The following is a 13221-nucleotide window of genomic DNA, read 5'->3' on the forward strand; positions in this document are numbered from 1 at the left end:
TACACGCGCCTTTGCACGGATTTACCTTCCGTCAAAATAGAAAGAAGGGGCAACCGCGTTCAACCGGACGCGAAATCGAGCACGTAGCCTTGCGACGCACGGTTTTAGGAAATACGGAGTACTTTTCTCCTTCCTCTCGCGCGCGCCAATTCTTGGTAAGTCTATTTATACCGGCTACAGTGCATCGCGTTGAGGCACAAAGCAGAAGGAGCAAAGAACCGACCAGCCACGAAACGAACCTGCAACACCCTCCGCCGCCGCCAGATTTTCTTCCCTCGATTGCTTTGGATCCATCGCGACGATGGTGCATCCGCGCGGCACGCCGAGCACGGGGCGGCACCGCATCGAGATGGCCCTCAGGGTGGACAAGAACAGCCGCCAGGTCACCTTCTCCAAGCGCCGCTCCGGGCTCTTCAAGAAGTGCTCCGAGCTCGCCCTCCTCTGCGGCGCCGACCTCGCCGTCATCGTCTTCTCCGAGGCCGGCAACGTGTTCGCCCTCGGCAGCCCCTCCGTTGACGCCGTCCTGCGCCGCTATGTGCCCCTCCCCGCCGGCGCTCCTGTCCCTGCTGCCGCTGACGACGCCGGTGTCGATGAGGATGACGACCGTGAGGCGCTGGAGAAGATGTGCCAGGCGAAAGAGGCGACCGCGAAGCAGTTAGCGTCAGAGATCGAGCGGATGAACTTGATCGGGTACTGTTGCGGTCAGAAACCCACCGGCGAGCAACGACGGGCAACACAGGAGAGCCGGGAGCAACTTAGGGCTGCGGCTGGCCCTGGTCCCTCCGAGCGACGGCCCGCACAGAACTCCGGCACGCACGTCCGATGCTGGTGCAAGGGCGTGCCACCTGACCTATACCTGGTCAGAAAGGTGATGGAGATGCCTCGCTTAGTTTCTTGCATGGCATACACGTAAACATTAAATACGAGCCTCGATCGGCTCTCAGGTTGTCCTGTGAATCGGCTCAAGGAGCCGATCTACCCATGATTCGCACGAGGTGTACGAATATATGGTGGTCCTGCTTGATCAAGATAAAGCTAAAACGATCTACGATGATTTGGGGTTTTCACCGCATAATCGGATCATCCTACTCGTGATTGGGCCTCGCGGTCACGCACGGTGATCGTAAGCCGATCCTAGACAAGGCCTAAAAACCAACACGAGGTTGATCCCCGGAACATCCTGTCTAGGGCTAGCAAACTACACCCTACGCGTCGCTGGATCCTCCAACCCTTTGTAAGGCCTAACTATGCAGATATTAAACTAATCCTTGAAAAACAAGGAGCAACCATAACGGATCGGATCTACTAAATAATGATCAAGCGGGGTGCCGCCCCTACACCTAAGATAGGTGTAAGGGCGGCTAGATGTATAAGGGTTGCACTACGACAGCATATGGTACGAAGAACAATGCTAACCCTAACACATCTAAGATAACTACGTTGCTCGCCATCAAAAAGGCTTCAGTACGAGCAACGCATGAACGACGAATAAACTTGTACTGCCTAGATCGCAAGATGCGATCTAGGCAGCATGATGCTTACCCGGAAGAAACCCTCGGGACAAGGGAGTTGGCGATGCGCCTAGATTGATTTGTGGTGAACGTGATTGTTGTTTATTTCATAAACCCTAGATACATATTTATAGTCCGTAGACTTTCTAACGTGGGAATAATCCCAACCGTGCACGAGCCAAACTCTAACTAACCGACACGTAATCTACTATATTACAGATACACGGGCAAACTAGCCCAAACCTTGCATAACAGGCCGATTCACGTATTTCTTCCATATATATTCTTCAAGTCCATCTCGATCGCGGCCCACCTCTGACTCGGTCAAATTCTTTTTTTTTTTTGAGAGAAAGAGCTGCGATTATATTAAAACATCAGATTGTCTGATACAATTGTGTCCCTAGCAAAGTCTGGTGGAACACCAAGCCAAGTCATACAAATATTATTGTCGCAGCCTTGTTTCGCTAAAACGTGAGCTACTCTATTAGCAGAACGACGGACCGCCTGCACGGAAGCATCACCAAAAGTTCAAAGAAGTGCCTTCACCTCCTCCACCAACGGGCCATATGAGGATCGATCCATCTCCTCCTTCAGCAGCTTTGCTCTAACCCCAGTGCTATCCGTTTCCAGAATTACCCGAGCAACCTGTAACTCCTTTGCCAAGATGAGTCCCCGGCGACACGCCAATAGCTCCGCGCCTTCGGCATCTGCAACATGGGGGAAAAAATGGCAAGCTCCGCCAAGGAAATCACCATGGTGGTCTCGGATGACCACGCCCGCCCCTCCATTGCATTCGCCTTGACGAAAGGCTCCGTCCGTGTTCACCTTCACCCAGTCCTGTACCGGTGGAAGCCAGCGCTCAGCTGGGGTAGCCACATGCGATGCTGGGGATCTCAGGTTCCGCCATTCCTCAAACTGAGCGATAGTTTGAGAGACAATCTGACCAGGATCATCCAGCTTATGGGTCTCCCGGGCATTGTTCCTAGCCAGCCACAAATTATAACTCAGCATAAAGAACCAGGCGCCCTCATCCGCAGAACACCGACCTATCCAATCCAGCAACCAGCCTTTGAGATCCGCATGGCAAGCTAGCCTTTTTGGCGGAGATTCCAGCTGAACACCCGTCCGGGTCGAGAGGAGTGACCATGCCGAAGCTGAATGGGGACAAGTCCAGAAGCGATGAACCAAGCTCTCCGATCTGCCGCACGCTAGACAGACAACGCCGTCTTTAATTCTCCTATGACTGAGCTCCGATCCCACTGCCAGGCCATTTTCCACTAGCCTCCACATGTGCACCTTCACCTTCCCCGGAACCGGGATATCCCAAAGCGCCAGATACCCCCTGTGATCTTGGCATGATCTTGACGATTCAGTAGCACCTCGAGCATCTCTCTTTCTCTGAACCGCCAAGTGGTAAGCAGATTTTACCGAGAAAACACCATTTTTTGTGTAATTCCAAGCTCTGAAGTCTTGTGTACCCGAGCGTCCGACTGGAGTGCACAGAATGTCGGCAGCATCGATATCAAAAAAGTGTTGCCGAACCATCTCCTCATTCCACGCACCCCCCTCAGGCACAATGAACTCGCTAACAAGCCTCGGGCAGTCTTCCTCTCTTTGTCCCAGTGGACATTGAGCACCTGATCTCGGTATCCAGTTGTCCTCATGCACCTTTATAGATGTGCCGTCCCCAATTCGCCACACTAGGCCTGCTCTCAGGAGGTCACGGCCATGTATAATTCCTCTCCAAGTGTATGAGGCTCGTTTGGGACAACTTGCAGTCAAGAAATCCCCCTCCTTGAAGTACCTAGCCTTCAACACTCTAGCACACAGTGAGTCAGGCTGGGTAATCATTCTCCACCCTTGCTTTGCTAGGAAAGCTTGATTGAAACATTCATAGTCTCGAAAGCCCAATCCTCCCCTTGCTTTATTTTTGCACATTCTTTCCCACCCGATCCAATGAACCTTTTTTTGCCCCTCCGAGTCTCCCCACCAAAAGTTCGAAGAAATAGAGCTCAGTTGTTTACAGAACTTTTTTGTGAGAAGAAAACAGCTCATCGCATAGGCCGGTACAGCTTGCAGGATAGATTTGACAAGGACGCTTCTCCCTTCCTTCGACATTCCTTGGCCTTTCAGACCTTTAACTTTCCCCCAAGAGCGTTCACGCAGATGTTTGAAGCAGCCATCCTTCGACTTACCGACAACAGTGGGCAGTCCCAAGTATCTCTCAGAAAGAGCCTCGACTTCAATACCTATCTGCTGCTTCAGCCCATTCTTCGCCTCCTCTCTACACCCTTTCCCAAAAAAGACCGATGATTTTTGCAGGTTGACTTTCTGCCCAGAGCTAGCTTCATAGTCACCCAGAATTCTCTTGAGAGTATTCATACTGTCTACAGTAGCCTCCAGAAAAACCACACTATCATCCGCGAAAAGAAGATGGGTAACATGAGGGCCACCCGCCCCAAAATGGACTCCCCTCAACATATTTTCGTGTTGTGCTTCTTTAAGAAGGGCCGAGAAGCCCTCGACGCAGAACAAGAATAGGTAGGGGGATAGCGGATCACCCTGCCGTAAACCTCTGGATGGAAGGAAACTGTCAGATAGGCCTCCATTCAATTTCACTGAGAATCGGACAGTGGTAATACACCTCATAACCATCTCGACCCAGGCTTCTGAGAACCCCAATTTCCGCATCATCCTCTCAAGGAAAATCCATTCAACCCGATCATACGCCTTTACCATGTCAAGCTTAACCGCACACAGAGGAGTTTTTCTCTTTCTTGTCCTAATTGCTTGTGTACATTCATAGGCCACAAATACATTGTCAGTGATCAATCGCCCCGGAACGAAAGCACTCTGTTCCTCTGAGATTAGAATCGGAAGAATCCCTTTCAGCCTATTAGCCAATACTTTGGAGGCGATCTTATATAGCACATTGCAGAGGCTAATTGGACGGAACTGCGAAAGCGATTCTGGCGAGTTGACCTTTGGTATCAGAACCAACACAGTGTCGTTGAAATCATCGGGACATTCCTTTCCCGCCAAAAAATCCCTCACAGCTCTGCATACTGCACTCTTTAAATCAGCCCAGTGGCGTTGAAAAAACAGTATGCAGGCAGCCCATCCGGCCCAGGTGACTTCGTCGGCCCCATTTGGAAAAGGGCTCCCTCGATTTCCTTGTCAGAGATAGCTGCAGTCAGCTTCCCATTCATGTCCCTGTCCACAGCCTCTTCAATGCGGTTCAGAATTCGATCCATATTCGAGGCCCCTTCCGAGGTGTACAGGTTGGCATAGAAGGATTGTGCGAGTTGGCGCATAGCCTCATCCGTATCACACCTGCTGCCGTCCGGTCGCAGGAGAAACCGGACTGTATTCTTTCGCCTTCGATGAGTTGCTCGGTTCTGGAAATTTTTTGTGTTGCGGTCACCCGCTTTGAGCCACTCTTGTCTAGATCTCTGTCGATACATAATCTCTTCGGTTTCATAGACCTCATGCAGCCGACGCTCTAACTCTCGTACCTCCAGTGAGGAATCTGAGATTAGGGCATGCTCTTTGGCTTTTTCAATCTCTACCTTCAGCTTTTTAATTTCTCTACGGACTGACCCAAATGTACTGTAACTCCAGGATTGCATCTCTTTAGATACCTCTCTCAGCCGGTTACAAAGCCCTACCACACTTTCACCATGTCCAGCCGTTGACAGCCAAGCATTCTTCACCATATCATCGTATGTCTCATGCCGTGACCACATTTCCTCATACATAAACCCTCTGTCGAACGACGCTGGCCGGCTGTCCGGCTCAGCGCGAATCTTTATAAGGAGAACCATGTGATCAGACTCTTCAGTAACTAAATGTTGCACATTGGTAAGGGGAAACATGGCAAGGAAAGATTCATTTGCTACTCGGTCAAATTCTGGTGATAACACATGCCCCCCTGGTTTTGGAATTGATAATTCCAAAATCACTCTGCTTTTTCTTCGTCGGGTCATGTCGTGGCAGAACCGTCGCAGTATCCTTCATCATGATGCCCTGCCTTCTCAACTTCTCCGCGTGACCTGGCAGTTTTTTTTTTAGGCACCACTTCCTCGGAAACTGCTGTGGCATTGAATTTCCACTATATCCCCTTTTATTTAACCGCTCCAAACAGTTTACTTCCGCATCCCCTTCGCATTAGCACTCCAAAAGCCCTCCTGCGCCACCATGTCTTCTTCCTCCTCTGCTTCATCGGATCTTTCCACCCAGTCCTCTTCTTCCCGCGAGCCGACGCCGGAGCAGAACCCGGAGGAGGTCCATGGGGCCAACACCCGCCGTGCCATCGAGGCCGGGGAGGAATCGAGCCATGATTTCTCCGTCTGGTCTGAGGACGACAAGTCCTTGACCGACGGGGAAAGTGACCTCCGCTTCCTCGCCGACGGGGAAACGGAGGAGGAGAGCGATGACGATCGCTTCTCCTGCGACGACTTCACCTCCCCCGAGGTGGAGGAGGAGGAGGAGAAGGAGGAGGAGGAGGAGGACGACACCTCCTCCGACGAGCCGCCGGCCAAACGGTTCTGCCCTTGGCCGGGGAACCTCAGCGACTTCGACAGCGACGACGACGATGCTGACGAGGAGGATGAGGACAATGAGGGCCCGGCCGGCGGCCGCTGGAGCAGCGACGACGAGCCCGCCGGGAGTAGCGCCGACAGTGGCGACGACGGCGACGACGAGGGCAGTGACGACCCGTAGATAGGACCTTTAGCATAGGATCAGTAGTAGTAGATGGGGCAATGTATCCCCTAGTATTTCCTTTTGAGAGCAATCAGCTCTTTATGTAAGAAATCTTGCTTATCAATGAAGAACTTCTCCCAATTTGATTTTGCCGATTTCCCTTGAGCTTAATTTAGCCGATTTCCCCTCATACTAACTTTGCCGATTTGTCCCCTTAGCCAATGCTTAATGAGCCGATAACAACAAATCGGTCCTTCATAAAGCGTCCTTCAATTCTTCAGCTGATGTCCTTGAGATCTGGTGGATACTGTAGAGTTTTCAAGAGAGCCCTTAAATTTCTCGTACCAGCTCCAGCGACCCTCTTCTGCGAGCACTCATCATTTTGCGAAGAAGGTTGCGACGAAGGACCAGCCGATGACACTCCAATCGGCTTCTAAACAACAGAGCATCTACCAAGCTAGCTGCCCCCCGAGCCTCAGTCATGGCGAGAATATTGGTGAGGCTGCACAGATCAGACCAAGGGCTTTGAACTCAGGTAACTCTGAGGAAGCTACCATGCCGAACCAGCCGAACTCGCCCCCATCGATTGCCTCTTCTTCCGTTGAAAGCCGATATTGTAGACGAAACACCAACGGCTTAACGAGCAAAAGGCCGTCTTGCACGCCATAGCTGACTTCTAGGCGCGATCGGCTCGTTGCAGCTGAGGAAGCTCTCATTGTTTGCCCCCTCGGAGAAGTAGATGGCTTCTGTGTGATTGTACTAGAGTCGATGGCTGTGCATCGGCTTTGTTTCTTAGTTCTAAAGTCGATGTCCTTGCATCGGCTGTATATCATGAAAAAAAAAAATTTTACTGGCCGATTTTCTATCGGCCCCCAACATTTCACTGCACACATGTTCATCTGCACATGTTCATCTGACTAGGTGCCCCCCGAGCCGAATCTGTCAGGTAACTGCAGATATCGGCTCTGTAGCTTAGCCAAGGCACTGTATTTGCACGTCGGCTCCGGTAGGACCAATGTTGATTTTTCCTAACTCATCAGCCGACGTAAACCCGCTGCCCAGTAGATCGATGTTGAACACAAGCAGAACATGTGGTGAGGATAATTTTGGCCGATTGCTGGAATCGGCCTCCATATTGAATCGCTCAATGAAGGTTTTGTAATGTTCCTTCATAGATCTTTGGGGCCGATCCCAAGGATCGGCCTCGCCACGTTTGCTCATCAGTTTGTTCTTGCTACACGGTCAGGCCGGTGGATAAGACCAGCCTAACCCTGCCCTTCGTCACGTCGATGCGCTCGCAGTCGTCCAAATTGATACCTGAGAGTGGCTCTTGGCCTGCTGTTTCCCAAGCGTTCATGCCAGCCGTTGAAACCTCGGCTGAGTCATCGGCCTGGACGACCTCTACTTCATCTCCATCCCACTGTATTACGCATTGGTGCATCGTGGATGGGATGCAACAGTTGGCGTGGATCCAATCTCTTCCTAGCAGAACCGCGTAGGTGCTCTTGCTGTCGACGATAAAGAACATCGTAGGGATGGTTTCCTTCCTACGGTCAGATCCACGTTCAGAACACCTTGTGCGTCAGACGCTTGGCCGTTGAAATCGCTCAGTGTCACGTTGGTTTTGATCAGATCCGAGCTAGAGCGTCCCAACCGACGTAGCATGGAGTATGGCATAATGTTGACTGCCGCTCCGGTGTCCACCAGCATCTTGTTGACAGGCCTCCCATCGATATAACCTCGCAAGTACAGGGCCTTCAGATGTCTGTAGCTTCTTTCTCGTGGCATCTCAAAGATAACCGGCCGTGGGCCGCAGTCAAGTTGTGCCACAGGTGCCTCGTCTAATCCTGGAGCACTGAACTCCGTAGGAAGGATGAACACCATGTTTGTGCCAGCCGATGTTTCATCATCGGCTTTCCTTTGCTTGGGGCGCCACTCCATTTTTTGTGGTCGGTCCTCTTCATCCAGGGTTCGCTGGACCTTCGCGGCCAGATCAGGCCGCGCTTTCCTTAGCGTGTGCAGGTATAACCTTTCGGCTTCCTCCAAGCCGCGCAGTCGCTGAACCCTACGCTTTTGGGAACGGCTGAGTCCATCAGGGCACCACCTTGGCCGGTGGTACCTGTCTTCTTCTTCTTCATCGTCTTCCAAATCCTCGAGATCTTCCACCCGAGGGGACTCAGCGTGCTTGTTCCGAAGTGGGAGAGGCCCTAGACGTTTGAACACGGACACGTTAACTGCATCCTTCCTCTTTTGCTTACATTCTGGGCAGTTGCCGATTGTTGGCAATCGGCTCATTCCTGAATCCCAGCAGTGTCTGAAGAAGGGGCAGTCCCAGTGCCTATCCTCGTCGTCTTGCTCCCTCGATTTTTCCTTGGCACGGCGCTCGTACTCCTCCTCATTGCGATCATGCCGACGATGTCTCCTGGCGTCCCTAGCCAGACGGTCTCTATCATCATCGTCGCTGGATCGTCGGCGTTGGCTATATTGACTCACGTACTTGTTGAGGAGGTGATCGGAGAGAGGTCGTTGATATCTTACATTCCTCACTTCTCCCTCTGTGATGTAGCGCTTGCCATCGTGACGGAGCCGATCGCGTGGAGCGGTCTCCTCTGTGTCCTTGCTACGAGAGCAGCTGCCCTCGTCTCCATCTTTGCCAGAGTGGTGCCCAAGTCCTACCATGTTGATGCTGAACGAGAATCCTGGCTGGCAACCTTCAGGGTAAGTGCACTCCACCATGTTAACGGCGGGGAAGGGGTGGGTGTCGACCTTCATGGCGTACTGGTTGAAAATCAGACGTCCTTGTTCTATCGCCATTTGGATCTGCTGACGCCACACCCTGCAGTCGTTGGTGGCATGGGAGAACGAGTTATGCCATTTGCAGTATGGCTTTCCGTTCAGCTCCTGTACCGTGGGGATCTTGAGGCCTTCGGGTAACTTCAACTGCTTCTCCTTGAGTAAGAGGTCGAAGATTTGCTCAGTTTTAGTCACGTCAAAATCGAACCCTCTGGGCGGACCTGGTGGCTTAACCCATTTGCAGGATACGGGGGTTGCCCCCCGAGTCCATTCAGCCACTGCTACCTCTTGATCTCCCGCAGAACCTTCGTCTTCATCTGCCTCAACCAGGACTACCGCACGCTTGAATTTGTCCTGGTACAAGTCCGGGTGGCGCTGTTCATATGCTGACAGTTTCTGAACCATGTGCGCCAGTGAAGGGTAGTCTGCTTGGGAGGCCATGTCCTTGATTGGTGATGCAAGGCCCACCACTGCCAACTCGACTGCTTCCTTTTCAGTCACGCGAGCCGAATAACATCGGTTCCTAAGATTTCTGAAGCGCTGGATGTATTCTGCCGCAGTTTCTCCACGCTTCTGACGTATTTGAGCTAGATCGGCAAGGCCAGACTCGGAAGCTTCTGAGTGATACTGCATGTGGAACTGTTCTTCCAACTGTTTCTAAGTCCGGATCGAGTCTGGTGGCAACGAAGTGTACCACCCGAAAGCCGATCCTGTGAGGGACTGTGCGAAGAACCGCACACGTAGCTCATCTGCTGCTGAGATCGTGCCCAGCTGTGCCAAATATCGGCTCACATGCTCGATGGAGCTGAAACCATCTGATCCATTGAACTTGGAGAAATCAGGGAGCCGATATTTGGGTGGTAGCGGGATCAATTCGTACTCGTTGGGGTACGGCTTGGAATAGCCGATTGTCCTCCTTTTCGGCACCATGCCGAACTGGTCTCTCAGTATAGTACTGATTTGATCCGCGGTGCTGGCTGCAGGAGTCGAACTCTGAAGATTCGCCGGGGTGGCATACTTAGCCAGCCATGCTTACTTTTCCAGCTCTGAGCCAACTGCAGGAGCTGCGCTCTGGAGGTTTGTTGGAGTGGCGTACTTAGCTAGCCACGTCTGCTTCTCAAGATCTGTCGCTGAAGTTCCTCCTGCTTTTCCAGAAGTCCCTGCTGTTGCAGTCTGGTTTGTGAGTACCCAGTTACTGCAGTCTGGCACGTATGTGCACGTGTATCCGTGAGGGATCTCCTTAGGCGCCTCGTACAAGAACTGGTAGTCGCTAGGGTCACCACCGATCTTGTAGACAACGAATGCCGGTGAATTCGGCACTTCTGGCGCTGCCAACGCGAATGGCAGCGGTGGACGGGACTGGAGTGGCATCTCTCCTTGGTGTGTCCCGAGAGCTGGTCCTGACGGAGAGTACTGGTGCCTCATGATCTCCTGGATCACTCGAAGAGCAACACGCTCCAAGGTGTTCACCAGGTTCTCAGAGTGGCGGTGTAGTGAATGAGCTACCATGAAGTTAACCTCCTGACGCAGGGACCTGGTGCGTTCTTCTGATGGGGCGGATAGGTCTATTCCATCGAGCGCACCTTCAGGCGAGAACCCTTTCCACCTGATGCCATGTGATCGGGTTCTGTGAAAGAAGCCGATGAGGTCGGCTTCGAGGATCGCTTTGACCTTGTCATACTTCTTCTTGAGCTCCTCGGTCAGATCCTCGTACGTGACTGGAGTGCCGTCCGCCATCTCAGATGCAGATGGCGATGTGGTTGATGTCGAAGATTGTCCCACCGGGCGTGTCAGAATGTGTTGCGGTCAGAAACCCACCGGCGAGCAACGACGGGCAACACAGGAGAGCCGGGAGCAACTTAGGGCTGCGGCTGGCCATGGTCCCTCCGAGCGACGGCCCGCACAGAACTCCGGCACGCACGTCCGATGCTGGTGCAAGGGCGTGCCACCTGACCTATACCTGGTCAGGAAGGTGATGGAGATGCCTCGCTTAGTTTCCTGCATGGCATACACGTAAACATTAAATATGAGCCTCGATCGGCTCTCAGGTTGTCCTGTGAATCGGCTCAAGGAGCCGATCCACCCATGATTCGCACGAGGTGTACGAATATATGGTGGTCCTGCTTGATCAAGATAAAGCTAAAACGATCTACGACGATTTGGGGTTTTCACCGCATAATTGGATCATCCTACTCGTGATTGGGCCTCGCGGTCACGCACGGTGATCGTAAGCCGATCCTAGACAAGGCCTAAAAACCAACACGAGGTTGATCCCCGGAACATCCTATCTAGGGCTAGCAAACTACACCCTACGCGTCGCTGGATCCTCCAACCCTTTGTAAGGCCTAACTATGCAGATATTAAACTAATCCTTGAAAAACAAGGATCAACCATAACGGATCGGATCTACTAAATAATGATCAAGCGGGGTGCCGCCCCTACACCTAAGATAGGTGTAAGGGCGGCTAGATGTATAAGGGTTGCACTACGACAGCATATGGTACGAAGAACAATGCTAACCCTAACACATCTAAGATAACTACGTTGCTCGCCATCAAAAAGGCTTCAGTACGAGCAACGCATGAACGACGAATAAACTTGTACTGCCTAGATCGCAAGATGCGATCTAGGCAGCATGATGCTTACCCGGAAGAAACCCTCGAGACAAGGGAGTTGGCGATGCGCCTAGATTGATTTGTGGTGAACGTGATTGTTGTTTATTTCATAAACCCTAGATACATATTTATAGTCCGTAGACTTTCTAACGTGGGAATAATCCCAACCGTGCACGAGCCAAACTCTAACTAACCGACACGTAATCTACTATATTACAGATACACGGGCAAACTAGCTCAAACCTTGCATAACAGGCCGATTCACGTATTTCTTCCATATATATTCTTCAAGTCCATCTCGATCGCGGCCCACCTCTGACTCGATCAAATTCTGGTGATAACAGGTACAAGGTGATCGAGGCGCAGGGTGAGAGGAGGTTCTGGTGGGAGGCGGACGTGGAGGCGCTCGGGGAGGCGGAGCTGCCGGAGTTTGCCAGGTTGCTCGAACGACTCAGGGACAACGTGCGCCGCCACGCCGACAAGCTGCCGCGGCCCGCCGCCGCGCTTGTACCAGCACAAGCACCTGCCATGACAGCCGTCGCTCCCGCCGGGGATGCCGCTTCTTATTATTTGGCTTACTAGGCTTCTTTTTTTTTTTGCTTGTTTAATTTATGCCGTTAGTGTTAGCTTCTTTTTACCAATGGTTATGGTGCCTTGATACTGTACTTTGTTAGCACGAGCTTATCTGATGTTTATAGTAAGAAAAGAATTTATCTGCTACTGCACCCTGTACGATTGTTACCGAAGGGGTGAAATCCCTCAATCCTAGTATTACTCCTTTCACTTGCTAATTATACTGCTTAATATTTTCTTTTCCAGCGAAATTGGCCTAATTCGTTCTACCGCTTTCTAGTCAGCAGCACATCACAACTGTTTGTGGAAAACACATAGGAGCAAATCAAGCAGATCCCGATTATCCAAATTTGGATATCTCGGATTGGGGTGCTAGATATGAAGTGTCCAGTACGAGCAGTCGTGGGAGTTTTTTCACAACATAGTTCATCATCAACATAATTTACATACATCAAGTTCATCATTAACAGTAATTTAGTATCATCTAGACCTAGATAAGCACGACCTAAATCTAACCCTAAGACAACGTGAAGACATCGGCGGTACTTCACCAGTGATCAAAAGGCGGCGGCGCTCAACAAAAGACGCGACACCGGCAACACTTATCTAGGCGCCGAGATGCAAAGGTATCGACGCCTTACTCATCCTATCAAATGAGGAGTCAGCCATGTATGCATGTTGCACGGCATCGACGCACCACGCCGCGCGGTTTGCTTTGTGTTGCATGCTCGGAGGCGAAGAGACCCGCCTCTAGCTGGTATGTGTCATACACCTCGAGATGTTGGTGGTGCAGCTCTTCGTGTGTGGTCGTGCGCACTGAGCTGGCGAGGAGCCGGTAGAGCATGGCCTCCTCCGGCGCGGTCTCGGGCACGGCCTCCTCCTCATCAGAGTCGGTTTAGTACTCATGGCTGCCTGGTGGCTATTTGGTGGTGAGCTTAGAAACAATCGAGTCTAGTCTCAAGTTTCTTCCCCCATTCCCTCCCACGTGAGTTGATCTCTCTAGCTATGTAATGTTTGAGAACTTT

General features: G+C 51.7%; 1 protein-coding gene across 1 annotated transcript; it reads left to right on the forward strand.

The window, feature by feature from the left end:
* Positions 1-219: 219 nt before the first annotated feature.
* LOC127339724 (agamous-like MADS-box protein AGL61) lies at positions 220-12205 on the forward strand. Its single transcript, XM_051365543.1, has 2 exons — positions 220-690; positions 11968-12205. The coding sequence occupies exons 1-2, from the start codon at positions 302-304 to the stop codon at positions 12203-12205; spliced, it is 627 nt and encodes a 208-aa protein (XP_051221503.1). The 5' UTR covers positions 220-301.
* Positions 12206-13221: the final 1016 nt, after the last annotated feature.

Source organism: Lolium perenne, chromosome 3, assembly GCF_019359855.2.
Source record: "Lolium perenne isolate Kyuss_39 chromosome 3, Kyuss_2.0, whole genome shotgun sequence".
NCBI classification, from domain to species: Eukaryota; Viridiplantae; Streptophyta; class Magnoliopsida; order Poales; family Poaceae; genus Lolium; species Lolium perenne.